At 40.9% G+C, this 12782-nt stretch overlaps 1 protein-coding gene across 10 annotated transcripts in view; it reads right to left on the bottom strand.

The window, feature by feature from the left end:
- Positions 1 to 387: 387 nt before the first annotated feature.
- LOC100546807 (titin) overlaps positions 388 to 12782 on the bottom strand; it is a 240299-nt gene continuing 227904 nt past the window's right edge. For all 10 annotated transcript variants that reach the window (XM_085228569.1, XM_085228575.1, XM_085228578.1 and 7 more), the window contains 10 exons: positions 12085 to 12669; positions 11627 to 11932; positions 11236 to 11535; positions 10428 to 11003; positions 10021 to 10326; positions 9331 to 9924; positions 3264 to 9208; positions 3028 to 3181; positions 1793 to 2086; positions 388 to 1661 (listed from right to left, as the gene is read on the bottom strand). In XM_085228569.1, coding sequence (XP_085084695.1) covers positions 1363 to 1661; positions 1793 to 2086; positions 3028 to 3181; positions 3264 to 9208; positions 9331 to 9924; positions 10021 to 10326; positions 10428 to 11003; positions 11236 to 11535; positions 11627 to 11932; positions 12085 to 12669 — 9359 coding nt within the window. In that variant the 3' untranslated portion in view covers positions 388 to 1362. The remainder of the gene's footprint in view (positions 1662 to 1792; positions 2087 to 3027; positions 3182 to 3263; positions 9209 to 9330; positions 9925 to 10020; positions 10327 to 10427; positions 11004 to 11235; positions 11536 to 11626; positions 11933 to 12084; positions 12670 to 12782) is intronic.

Genomic DNA, 12782 nt, shown 5'->3' with positions numbered 1-12782 from the left:
AAATGTAGGCATTTGCCTTGTTCTTTTCTTGCTCTTGCAGCTCAGAAAGCAAATTGTATCCTGGGTTCCATCAGAAGAGGGATGGCCAGCAGGAGCAGGGAGGTAATTGTCCCTCTCTACTCTGCTCTTGTGAGGCCTCGTCTGGTGTACTGTGTCCAGGTCTGGAGCTCCCAGTACAAAAAAGACAGGGTGCTGCTGGAGAGAGTCCAGAGGAGGGCCAGGAAGATGATCAGGGAACACCTCCCCTACCAAGACAGGCCAGGGAGCTGGGCTTGTTCAGCCTGGAGAAAAGAAGGCTGCGGGAAACCAAAAACAAAAACAAACCAAAACCAAAAACAAAAACCAAAACAACAACAAAAAAAAACAACAAACCAAACAAATGCAGACTTTAAGGTGCAGAAAGCATGCTTTATTTGAAATGAACAATTCTATCTCAAGGAGGTTCAACATCTAACAATTAGATTTACTACTACATTAGAAGAACTACAGCAAATTGAAGTGCAGGGCAATATCTGATGTAACGACAGCTTGTTTTCAAACTGTGGTTCGCTGCTTAGTTGCCTGTAAGTGACTACTAAGTATCTAATACTACTACACAAACTCAATCACTGCACCCTACAAACCTCCAAGAGTTGGTACTGCTGCTGCACTTGAGTACCTAAATGGCTTTGTTAATTATGGGGATGGCCAGGTGATGTTATTTTTTTTAAAGCCGTTCAGGCAGTCAGTGTGTCAGAAGCAGCACCCAAACAGTGAGCGAACAAAGTGCTGGCCGCTTGCACTTTGTTCAAAAATTGTCAGTCAGGTATGGAAATTACGACATAATCAGATCCAATGTAAAACATTAAAGTAATACTTACAGGAGGGTAATTGTAAATATCACCAGTGCCTTACATTTCTGATTCAACATAGTTATTTGTGCATGTATGAAATACTATGCACAGTATCCTCTCTTGGTGGTAGGTAATCTTCAACAGGGAGCCTCTCTACCTGTTGAGGCATTCTTAAACATCAACAATGAGTTGAGGCACAAAAATTAGTTAAATGTTGAGCAGGATAGTCGTTTGCCAGGAAACTTTCTCCTACCAACTGTTAATTCCAAAAGTTACATTTCAAAATGTCATAAAACAAATGGTACAAAACTTCATAACCGTTATCTTCGGCTATATACAGTATGTACATGTCAGTGAAAAAAGTGTTTAAAATTCTTAGGTCAATATTGACTATAAGTCATAATGTATATCTCTGGACTTTGTCTCATTCAGGTAGGTACAAAAATATTTTTTTTTTTAATATTTACAGATCAGTCCATATATTAATCACTTGTAAAAAGACAAGTGTAAATAATACAAATCAAGCTTTCTAAATTGATCGAATATTAATATTCACAGTGGCAGAATCGGTACCAAATTCATTTCCTAAATTCAGAGTGTAAATTCCACCGTCATTCTTCTGGACATCCATGATGATCAGGGTGGTTAGATCTTCGCTGGTTTCAATGTGGAATCTGCCTTGCTGGTCCTGACTGGTAATTTTTCTCCCTCTGCAGTACCATGTTATTTCAGGAGCAGGTTCACCCGAAAAAGCACAAGATAACGTGAGAACTTTTCCTTCATCAATACTGATGTCAGATGGCAGAGCTTCAATTTTTGGTGGTACTCCTTTACAAAACAGGAGAAGAAATACCAAGTTAGTGTGTTTCCACTAAGCCCCTGTGAGGTGTAGGAGGTTTACTTCAAGGACTATTTCAGGATATTCAAAGCACTAATTCTACCAGTAATTCATTGCTCACCTCTCACACCTGATTTAAGCATCTTACTAGTTGAACTTTCCAGTTGAGCCATACTAGATTTCCCCATAATACTGCTGGAGCTCATCTCTACAAAGGATTCTTTCATGGAGGACATGCTTTTGGCAGACATGCTTGCAAATTTCGTTTCAGTCATGCTGCTACTGCTGAAACTGCTGAATGAAGCCTCTTGTTTAGAAGCAGCCATTTGAAAGGACTGAGAAGAAAAACTTTCGTGCATGCTTGCGTCGCCACTTGTCTTCAATACTACCTCCTTTGGAGGTTCTTCAATTAGAGCTGAGGAGCATCGCAAACATAGAAGGAAAAACCAATAACATCACATTAACTAAAGAAGTCATGCAGTCTATATGGTTAATTTCACAGAAATGAACAGACAGTTTAGCTTAGTTTGCTTTCATTGGAAAACTGCAATGGAGAATATAATTGTGTAAAATCATTTGTTTCAAGATGCCCAAGTTACAAATGCTAATTTGGAAATGAAACGTAGGAAACAGAACGGTTGCTAGGTTGCATCAGGTGGAAGGGAAAGACGTGCTTAAGAAGAAATAGATCGTCAACACACTATTTCCTAATAAAGCCATTATTAGAATGAGAAACTGTGTGTTCAGTTCATAATTGTAGAAGTTGTGGAACATTTCCGAGTTCTGAACAAGCATCATATTAGAAGTTCTAGATGTCGCTGCACTCTTCTGTAGTTATCAAAGAGAGCAGAACCAATCAGCTACTGCAGCTTTCCTTTAAGCCCAAGCACAGTCATCCAAGCAAATCATAGTAACCCCGTGGTGCTAGGAACAGAGATGTCCTTGTACAGCCAATAAAATCTTAAATATGATTCGTAAGGTACCATAACGGTTTTAAACTGCAGAATTATTTTGTTTCATTGGATGAGGTTCTGTTAGTAATTCAGGAAAAAGTGCTTGCCAGCACCAAGGTCTTAGCTTAGAAGAAATGTTCACAGCTTTCTGTTAACACTTATCTAGGGATATGAAAGAACATCTGCATGCTTCTCTGTGGGTGCTATGAAGATTTTTCATTTCTAAAGACCATTTAACATGGTCTTTAGTTTTGTGGATACATCAATATACATAATAAATAGAAACTTGTTAAAATGCCTGCATCAACCTTGGTAGCGGCTTTTATCAAAAATCCTTTTAGTAGACATACCACAGCAAAAAGACCCAATTAATGTCAACACAAGATGCAGAAAATGAACTTACGGAATACAGTCAAAGACGCTGTAGCAGAGCATTGCCCGTGGTAATTTTTAGCCTTAACTGTGTATTTTCCAGTGTCACTCACTGCAGCATTTCGAATCTCAAGAGAATAAGTGTTTTTAGAGCGAGTCACTCTCATATGTGATGAAACAGCAATCTGGAGGATGAAATTGTTTCATTAAGATCAGTTCAGTGAAGAATTCTAAGTTTTCAAGTGAACGTAAAAAACTAATACTTACAGGTTGATTATTCCTAAGCCATTCAATTTCAGGAGAAGGATCGCCAGAAACTTCACAGGTGAACAACACATCTTGTCCTTCATTGACATTTTGAGACTTCGGCTGCATGATAAATGCTGGTTCGTTTGAGCGCTCTTTGGAGAAGGTAAGCACGTACTGGCATTTAATAACGCCTTCATCAGTTTTACCTTCACAGGTGAGTATACCTTCATCTTTATTACTAGCCTTCTTGATAGTTAGTGTGTGATCACTTCCAGAAATGCCGTATCTGTAATCATCTGAATTTCTTAGCTCCATTCCGTTTAGCACCCATTTTACTTCAGAGGCACCAGGAATGTTGGCTTTCAAAGTCACTTTCTGCCCTTCAGACATGGTCATTTGAGTCGAAGAAGCTCTAATTTCTGCTTTCAATTGTTTGACATCTTCAGTAACAATTGACTTTTTAATGACTTCTTCAACTGCTGATTTTTCTTCAGCTGCCACTGATGATTTCTTCTGGGTGGAAACAGTAAGTACTTCATCTCCTTTCTCAACTAATTTATGAGTTTCAGAGACGCTTCGTACCTGGGAATGGATATTTTTAAATACTTGGCCAGTAAACTGGAAGTTAGTTTTTGAAATACCTCCTTCTCCCATAATTTCACAAGTATATTCTCCTTTGTCAGATTCTGTGAGGTCATGGATTTTGAGCTCGTATGTGCCATCTGCTGCATAATGAAACTTGAAATGATGGTCTTCTTTTAGTTTTTTGCCATCCTTATACCAAGCCACTTCCCTGACGCTTAAAGCACTACTTTCAACTGCACAGGATAACTTCACCTTATCTCCAAGGGTTTCTGCTTTCAGTTGCTCTTTTATCTTTGGAGGAGAAGCAGTTGGTAATTGTACTTTCTCTACTGGTGCTGTTTTGTCTCCAGGTGGTGACTTGGCTTTTGGATGGGTACTGATGGGTTCGGGAGATTTCACTCGTTTAGGAGACTTAACCGGTTCTGGAGACTTTACACGAGGCTCAGGAGATTTGATTCTCGGAGGTGACGTAATTGCTTTTTCAGGGATTCTTTTTCTTTGAACAGTCAAAGTGAAGTGCGCTTCCTGTCTTCCTTCAGAGTTTTCCACCACAACAGTGTAACTTCCTTCATCTGAAATCTGGACTAAAGAAATTTCAAAAGTAGATTTGTACTGTGTCCGTGTTATTTGGAAGCGCCTGGAAGAAACAATAGGTTGACCCGCACGGACCCATGTTATTGTTGGTGCTGGTTCACCGTCAACGTCACATGAAAATCTTGCAGTCTCGCCTTCAGAAACTGTGATTGACCGCGGTTTTGTAAGGATCGTTGCTGGCAGAGTGCTCTTAAATGCCTTACGTACAGTTCTTTCTTCTAGTGATTTCTCTTCAGAGGCAGTGGTTTTTTCTTCGGAAGAAGCGTGGTGTTCGTATGATAAAAGTGACTCTCTTGTTGCTGACACTTCTGATTTGACCTCTCTTACTGAGGAACTCGCTTCTGTAGCAGATGCTTTTTTAAACGATGAGACCGCGTATGCCTCTGTTCTTGTCAGGTCAGGTAAAATTGACCTTGGTACTTCTTCATCTCTCCGCTGGGAAGAGTATGTAGTGTAGTCTCCTCCAGTAACATCTAAAGTTGCATAATCAGAACATTCTCCTTTGTAGTTTGTGCATACAGCCCTGTATGTTCCACTGTCATCAATATGACAGTCAAGAATTTCCAGTGTTAATACCCCGCTGGTATTCGAGAAATGTATCTTACTGCTCTCCTGGAGCTCAATACCATTGTGGTACCACTTCACGTCAGCCGTTGGCTTTGACTGGACATTCAGAATGAACCTGGTGTTATGGCCACATGGCACACGGTGTGAGCGCATTCTCAGGGTGATGCGAGGAGCATGGTCAAGGGTGAAAGGCTGTTGAGTTAGGACTTCGTATTTCCTTTCCATAGTTTTCTGTGTTTTCAAAGCAGATTTCATGGACTCATATCGAGAAAAAATGTCAAATCTTGCCATCCTTTCAAACCGAGAGAGTGATCTTTCAGTAGAAACCGGACTAGGTGAACGTGGTCGAGTTCTCTCTGGTGTTGGGGATCTTCTTTCACTTTCCTCGGGAGGTCGTGAACGGGGTCTAATTAATTCAGATACGGGGCGCATCAACTCAATGTAAGTTGGAGAAAGGGATCTTCTTCTCCTTAGTAATCTGGAAGGAGGTGAAAATTCCCTGTGAACATGTTGCACCATTTCTATTTCTTCTTCTTCTTCTGATGTGATCTCAGTTATTTCTCTTTCCCTCCTTCTCCTAAGTCTGCTCTTTTCCTCTTCTGCCATATATTCCAGCTCACTCTTGTACTCAGAGAGTCTTTGAGTAGCACCAACAGGACGGAGCAATTCTTCATCCTCTCTTTCAGCCATTATTCTTTGCTTTTGTTTGGGGGGTCTGTAGGCAGCTCTGTCATAGCGCTGACGTAGCTCTGCATAGCTTGCGCTTGTGTCAGCTTTAGCTGGGATATGGTAGCTGGAATACCTCAGCTCTCTCTTTCTTTCTTCCTCTGATTGGACCTGCGCTCCTGCAGTCGAGTACCGAAGTGCAGACAGCTCAAAGCGTGGGGGGCTTCTACTTGGTGGGGAAGCAGAAAAGCCTAGCTCAAGCTCTTCTTCGAGGCGCAGTCTTTCCTCTTCAGTTCTCTTCATGGCTAAATAATCCTCAATAGGCAGGAGTAATTCCTCATCAGATAAATCACCAAGTGACCGCCTCCTTGGTCTGTAGTAAAATTCGTAATCTGGAGACGGTGCACGCCGACGTGCTGGTCTCACAGTTTCAAGATCATCTTGTGTTAGCTTCGGTATGCGCCATTTAGGCTTATACTGATCAGAAATGCGTGGCAGTGGCATCACGTAGAACTGCTCCCACCTGGAAAGACGTATGCGTTTCTGGCGTTTCTGAACAGTTCTCTCAAGCTTTCCTGGCATTTCGTACTGGTCTCGCAGCCTCTTGTACCATTTCATATCTGACAGAGGCACAAAGTGTTTAATGGTCTGATCTTCCTCAAGAGTAGTGCGCACATGTTTGCGAGGCTCTGGAACCTCGTACGGCATACGAAGTTTTCTTTCTTCCTTCTTTTCTTCTTTCTTAATTTCATATTCACCTTTGACAGTCTTAGTGCTGACAGCTGGTTTGTACAAGATAGCAGCTTCTCTGAGAGCCTCTTGTGCAGTTTGTGTCAATGGAACAGCTTCAGTCCCAGAAAGGATCTCTGCCATTCTTAAGGTCTTGTCAATTTGCCTTTGTACATGCTTCTCCCGCTCTTCTTCAGTCTTGTACTCACGCTTGACATATTTCAAGCGTTCAACTTTTAGATAAGCCTGGCAGCTTGTAGATCCAGCGCTGTTCGTAGCAGTAACTCTGTAATAACCGCTGTCCTCTGGTAAAGTATCTCTGATATGCAAAGCGTAGTAATCTAAACCTTCATGAATTATATCAAAGTTAGGACCAAAGGATAGAGGTTGACCATCTTTCTCCCATGTCAGTGTTGGCTTAGGTATACCAGATACCCTGATCTCAAAACTGACATTTTGGCCTTCTTGGCATTCGGCATTGGCCAGCAGCCTTTTAAACATTGGCCTCAGTGTAGTATCTGCTGGAGGTGGATGCGGAATCACAGTCAGCTTAGCTTTGCAGCTGTCTTCCCCATATTTATTGCGTGCTACAATACTGTATTCGGCATCGTCCTCTTCAGTGACTTTATTGATGATGAGTTGGTAAAGACCTTTGTCTGATTCAAAAGTATACTTATCGTCATCACCAGGTTTGATTCTCTGGCCTGATTTGAACCACGTTAATCGAGGTTCTGGGTGTACTGTTATAGTTACACCAAACCTGACATTTTCTCCAACATATGCAGTGCGATTATACAAAGGCAAAGTAAATTCTGGTGGACGCTCTAAGAGTCTCATTGCATCAACCCGGCGTTTCACTTTCCTAACAGCTCTACATCTGTAGTGTTCAGACATTTCTCTCACACCTTTAACAAAAAGTTCTGCGTAAGAGCTGTCTTCACCGTAATCATTTATAACCTTGCATCTATAGGTTCCATCATCTGATTTAGAAACATCTTTGACGTACATTGTCGCCACACCTTCTTCATAATTGATTTCATATTTCTCATTGTTTTCTAGTTGTCTCATACCAAAGTACCAGGTGACCTGTGTGGACTGATCATAGTTTTCAATCTTACACACGTATTTGGCATGCCCTCCTTCTTCTGCAGCAGCATGGTTTATCTGCCCAGCAATGGGACCGATGTCTATTGGAGCAACTTTAACTTTAGCCACTGTTACACCCTTCTGAGATCTAATTGCACCTCCACAGGAAATACGGGCTACTGACACAACTGTGTTCCACTCCTTCTTTACTAGAGTGTGGTAGTAACGCCTGTGTCTTAAGGTCTTGATGGTTTTAGTGCTGGTCTTCTCTGTTTTCTGTTTAAGCCACGTGTGATTAAGTGCTTCAGCAGCTGTCATTCGAGCTTTTCTTTCCTTTACTAACAGGCGATCGATGAAGTCCATAGCCTCAATGCTTATGTCTTTGAATGCTTCATCATCAAAATTGTATTCAGCATTTAGAATATTTTCAATAACTTGTTGATTTGTTTCAGCAATGAAAGGATTAATGCCACTGAGAAGTATGTACGTTAGAGCGCCAACTGACCACATGTCAGTTGCTGTGCTGACCAGATCATGGTGATGTACTTCAGGTGCATAGTATTCAGGTGAAGTGAACTGGAGTCTAAAGCTGTCTCCAGGCTTCAGTTGTCTAGCTTGACCAAATTCAACAATTTTAACTACAGAACTCCTTCTTGTGAAATAAATAATATTGTCTGGTTTGATATCAAAATGTCCAATGCTGTGGCGATGTAAAAATTCTAGTGCATCACAGACCTGGCGTACATAACTTACTATTTCTCTTTCATTCAGTTCAAATGAAGCTGTGCTGATTCTTTCAAAGATATCGACTCCCGAAATGAATTCAAAGATCATGACCAATTCTTCTAGGCTCTCAAACGATTCGTGAAGATGCAGGATATTTCGGTGCCTCGCAATGTTTAGAATAGAAATTTCTTTCTTTACCAAAACTTGGTCAGCACCTTTTACTTTGACAAACTTAGCTAGGTAAGTCTTCTTTGAAACTGCCTCAACACAGCGGTGTGCAATGCCAAACTGCCCACGTCCAAGCTCTTCTGCAATCATGTATTTGTCATAGAGTTCCTTCGTAGAATAGTGAGCAGCCTTAGCTGTGGTGACTTCTCTGGTCTCATCAACCTCTTCATCGTAGTTCATTATTCTAGTCTTATCTTCCTTTGTTATAATTGGATCAGTAGGTTCAGAAGGCTGGCTTTGGCCAAACTTGTTTTCTGCAATTACACGGAACTGATAGGTGGTCTTGCCAAATAGGTTCACTACTGTATATCGTGTATCACGAGCTTGCGCAACACGAATCCATCGCTCTGCTGTTGTAGCACGTTTCTCAATAATGTAGTTTATGATCCTGCTCCCACCATCAGTGGCTGGTTCAATCCAGGTTAAGTTGACTGAATCTCTTGAAATGTCTGTTACTTTCAAACCTCTTGGTGGATCAGGCACATCAGCCACATCTAATTCAACTGTTTTTTGATCAATTCCAAATCTGTTTTTGGCACAAACAATGTAAAAACCTGCATCTTTTCTGTCAACACCATTTGGGAAAACAAGAGATGTGAATGATCTTGTAACAATGACTTGGTAATGTCCATTAGTATCAATGAGATCTTGTCCCTTCTGCCATGTGATCACGGGGGGAGGCTTGCCACTGAATGGGATCTTGATGCTCACTACTTCCCCTCGGAGGGCATGAACGGCTCCCATACCTTCCAGGTTTTTGGGCAAGTGAATCTTTGCGGGAACTGGAACGAAAAGAGGAAGGAAAAAACAACACATGAGCAAAAACACCTGAGAAGAGCACCAATAATCTAACCGCTCAAAATTTAACGAGAATCTGTCTTGGGAATCGAGACCCTTCATTTACCTTCAACATCCAAAGAGGCAGTGCCAGACACTGATCCTCCTTGATTGGTAGCTCTAACTTGATATACTGTGGCATCATCATCTGTTACATTTGTAATGATTAGCTGGTGGTATCCACCCTTGAATTCCTGTATTTTGATCTTTTCACCATCCGGCATGATTTCTTTGCCCTGCCTGTACCATTTGACGATTGGTTTAGGATGACCAGTGACTTTGCAGACAAATGTGGCGTTAGCTTGAAATTTCACATTCAGATTTCTTAGTTCTTCCTTGAAATGTGGAGCTTGAATTGGTACATCAGATTTTGGAATGACTGGTTGTGATACCTCACTCCACTCGCTTTCACCACCTAGATTTTCACATTTTACACGGAACTCATATTCAAGACCTTCAATAAGGTCTTTCACAGAGAATACAGTTTCACGAATTTCATCTGTTGTTACAGAAATCCACTTGTTTTGTTTCTTCTCACGCTTCTCAAGATAGTATGTTCTGATCTTTGCACCTCCATCACTCGCAGGTGGCTTCCATGAGACAACACAGGAATCTTTTGTGACAGCGCTTGCTACTGGCTGACCAGGTTGTCCTGGTTTTTCTGTAAAGAATAAAGAGATTCAAATGTTGAAGTAAAGTGAACTTGCCTTAGTAATCACAGAGGCATACTGCACTGGATATTTTGGTGTTCACTTACCAAATGGAGGCTTCATAACGACAACTGATGAGACTTCCAGTGCTTCACTAATTCCATATGTATTCTGAGCAGAAACACGGAAATAATAGCCTGCGTTTTCAGTTAGATTAACAATTCTACAAGTTGTGCCTGAAATGCTTGAAGATACAAGTTCCCATTCTGCTCCTTCCTTGGCTTCACGTTTCTCTATGATGTAATTTGTTATCATAGCACCTCCATCATCCTCTGGTGGTTTCCAGCTAATCACCACAGAGTTCTTTAGTACAGACTCTATAACGATCGGCCCTTCTGGTTTATCTGGCTTATCTGTAAAACAGAAAGCAGCATCTTTTTAGTTCTTTCTTTTGCTACTCAGCATTTTTAGAAAATAAATATTCCACAAATACACTGAAAATAAAATTCTTTACCTTGTATTTCCACATTAAGTACAGTGTCAACCGTTCCAAATGTGTTACTGAGTTGCACTTTGTACTTCCCAGCATGAGTTTTGTGCTGGACATTCTTAATAGCAAGATGAGTATAATGCTCTGTGTTCTCAATAGTAACTGATTCTGATCCTCTCAGAGGTTTGTTGCCATGGAACCAAGTTATTGCTGGTACTGGTCGGCCAATATACACAACATGAAGGCGGAGAGTGCCACCAGCACCAGCATAGTATTTCTCTTTCAATGGGAAGCCAGGATGGAACTGAGGAGGAGCCTGCAACAATAGCTTGCCACTAGTTTCAATTTCTCCGACATCATTGGTAGCCATACAAGTGTAGAGACCTTCATCCTCTTGTTCATCTGTTAATACTGTCAGTGTATGGTTGCGTCCATCAGATGACATTTTGTATTTTCGGCTCTGCACTAATTCTTTGCCAAAGCGGTACCATTTAATATCAGGAAGAGGTCTCCCAACAATCTGGCATGTCAGCTGAGCTGCTTCACCCAGTTTAGTTGTAACATCCTGCATTTCTTTTCTTATAGCAGGTGCTTCTCCAGCTAAAAGAAAGAAAAAATAAAAATAATGATGATTAACACAAGATGTTCCTCTATTCTTATGTTACTGAAATTTAATCTACATTTATGCTTGTGCCTCTTACATTTGAACAATTGGACTGTGCCTTAGGATAGTCAGCAAATAATTTGTAAAGCACATTCAGTGTAGCACTGTGGTTTATGATACATGACATCACAGCAGTATTGCAGCAAATACAGTGTATTTTTTGCTTACATGTTAATTTAGTTTTCACTGCCATAGCAGTCCTTCGAGGTCTGCTGAGGCCAGTCTGATTTTCTGCAAAAACACGGAATTCATATTCTGTGGCCTCCAATAAACCTCCTACTGTAAACTGTCTGTCCTTGATGAGTTCTTTATTGCATTTTTTCCAGGTGCTTTCTCCAGACTGTCGATATTCAACCCAGTATCCAAGGATCTCTTTGCCACCATCACTTTCAGGTCGTTCCCATTCCATTGTAATGCTGTCCTTAGATATCGAAGTGATCTCAATTTCTCCAGGTTGGCTTGGTTTGTCTGAAAATTGCAAAATATACAGAAATAAATTCCCTTCTGAATGTTACTAAATTGTTCTTCACAAGATCTATTCATGCAAACATTTTCTTACCAAATGGATCCTTGCATATAACTGGTTCAGAAGCAGGACTTGCTTCACTTTCACCAATTTCATTTTGAGCAACAACACGGAACTGATATTCAGCATCTGGAACAAGTCCCGTGACTGTGTACATTGTAGTAGTGATCTGCGTTTTGTTATGCCGGACCCATTTTTCTGTAGATGTCTCCTTACGTTCAATGTAGTACCCAGTTACACGAGAACCACCATCATCTTTAGGTCTGGACCAGGACAAGTTAACTGAACTCTTTGTGACATCAAGCACTTCAGGTGGGTTGTTTGGAGGCTCTGGAGGATCTGGTAATAATGACAAGAACATAATTAGTAGAAATAATAAAGCCATAGCATTCAACTATTTGCACATACTATTGCACTTGTAGAAGCATAATTTAAGTAAGCAAGCAGCAGTCATTAAAAAAAGTTTTAGAAGATTTAAAATGGGGACTTACTCAGCGGTGTCTTCGGTACAGCTGGTTCTTCAGATTTGAGAGATTTGCTAATGCCAAAATGATTTTCCGCAGAAACACGGAAGTGATACTCCACGTTTTCTTTTAGACCTTTCACTACCAAAGATGTCCCTTTTACTCTAGAATCAACAGTGTACCAGGCAGTCTTTGGTACTTCTCGTCTCTCAACAATATAACCTAGTATATCTGCACCACCATCATCTGTAGGAGGTCTCCAGCTTACTCTGACAGAACGAGCTTGTATATCATCATACTCAAGAGGCCCTTCTGGTGGATTTGGAATGCCAATCACTCTGACTTTAATATACACAGCTTTTTTGCCACACTTGTTTTCAAGTGCCAGATCGTAGGTGCCAGAATCTTCTCTTTCTGCATCTTTGATCACAAGTTCTGTGTGAGTGTCGGAAGTTGCAATCATGGCTCTTTTGCTGATGTCATGTCCTTCTTTTGTCCATTTGCATACTGGAATGGGCTTACCCTTAATGGGTATTGTAAGCCTGATAACTCCACCTTGTCTCACCATGAGACCTTCCTGGTATTTTTCATCAAGTTCAAAGTCAGGATATTCTGTAAAGAAAATTAACACGTATCTCAGGCTACATGTGTTTTACAGGTATACGCTTTAGCTAAATATTTCTTTAGGACGGGTTTCAATAGGAGTTAAGATGTGAAGTGTCTTA

This window comes from Meleagris gallopavo, chromosome 7 (assembly GCF_905368555.1).
Source record: "Meleagris gallopavo chromosome 7, MGAL_WU_HG_1.1, whole genome shotgun sequence".
NCBI lineage: Eukaryota > Metazoa > Chordata > Aves > Galliformes > Phasianidae > Meleagris > Meleagris gallopavo.
The sequence above is the reverse complement of the archived record's forward strand: the minus strand, read 5'-3'. Positions and strand labels throughout refer to the sequence as shown.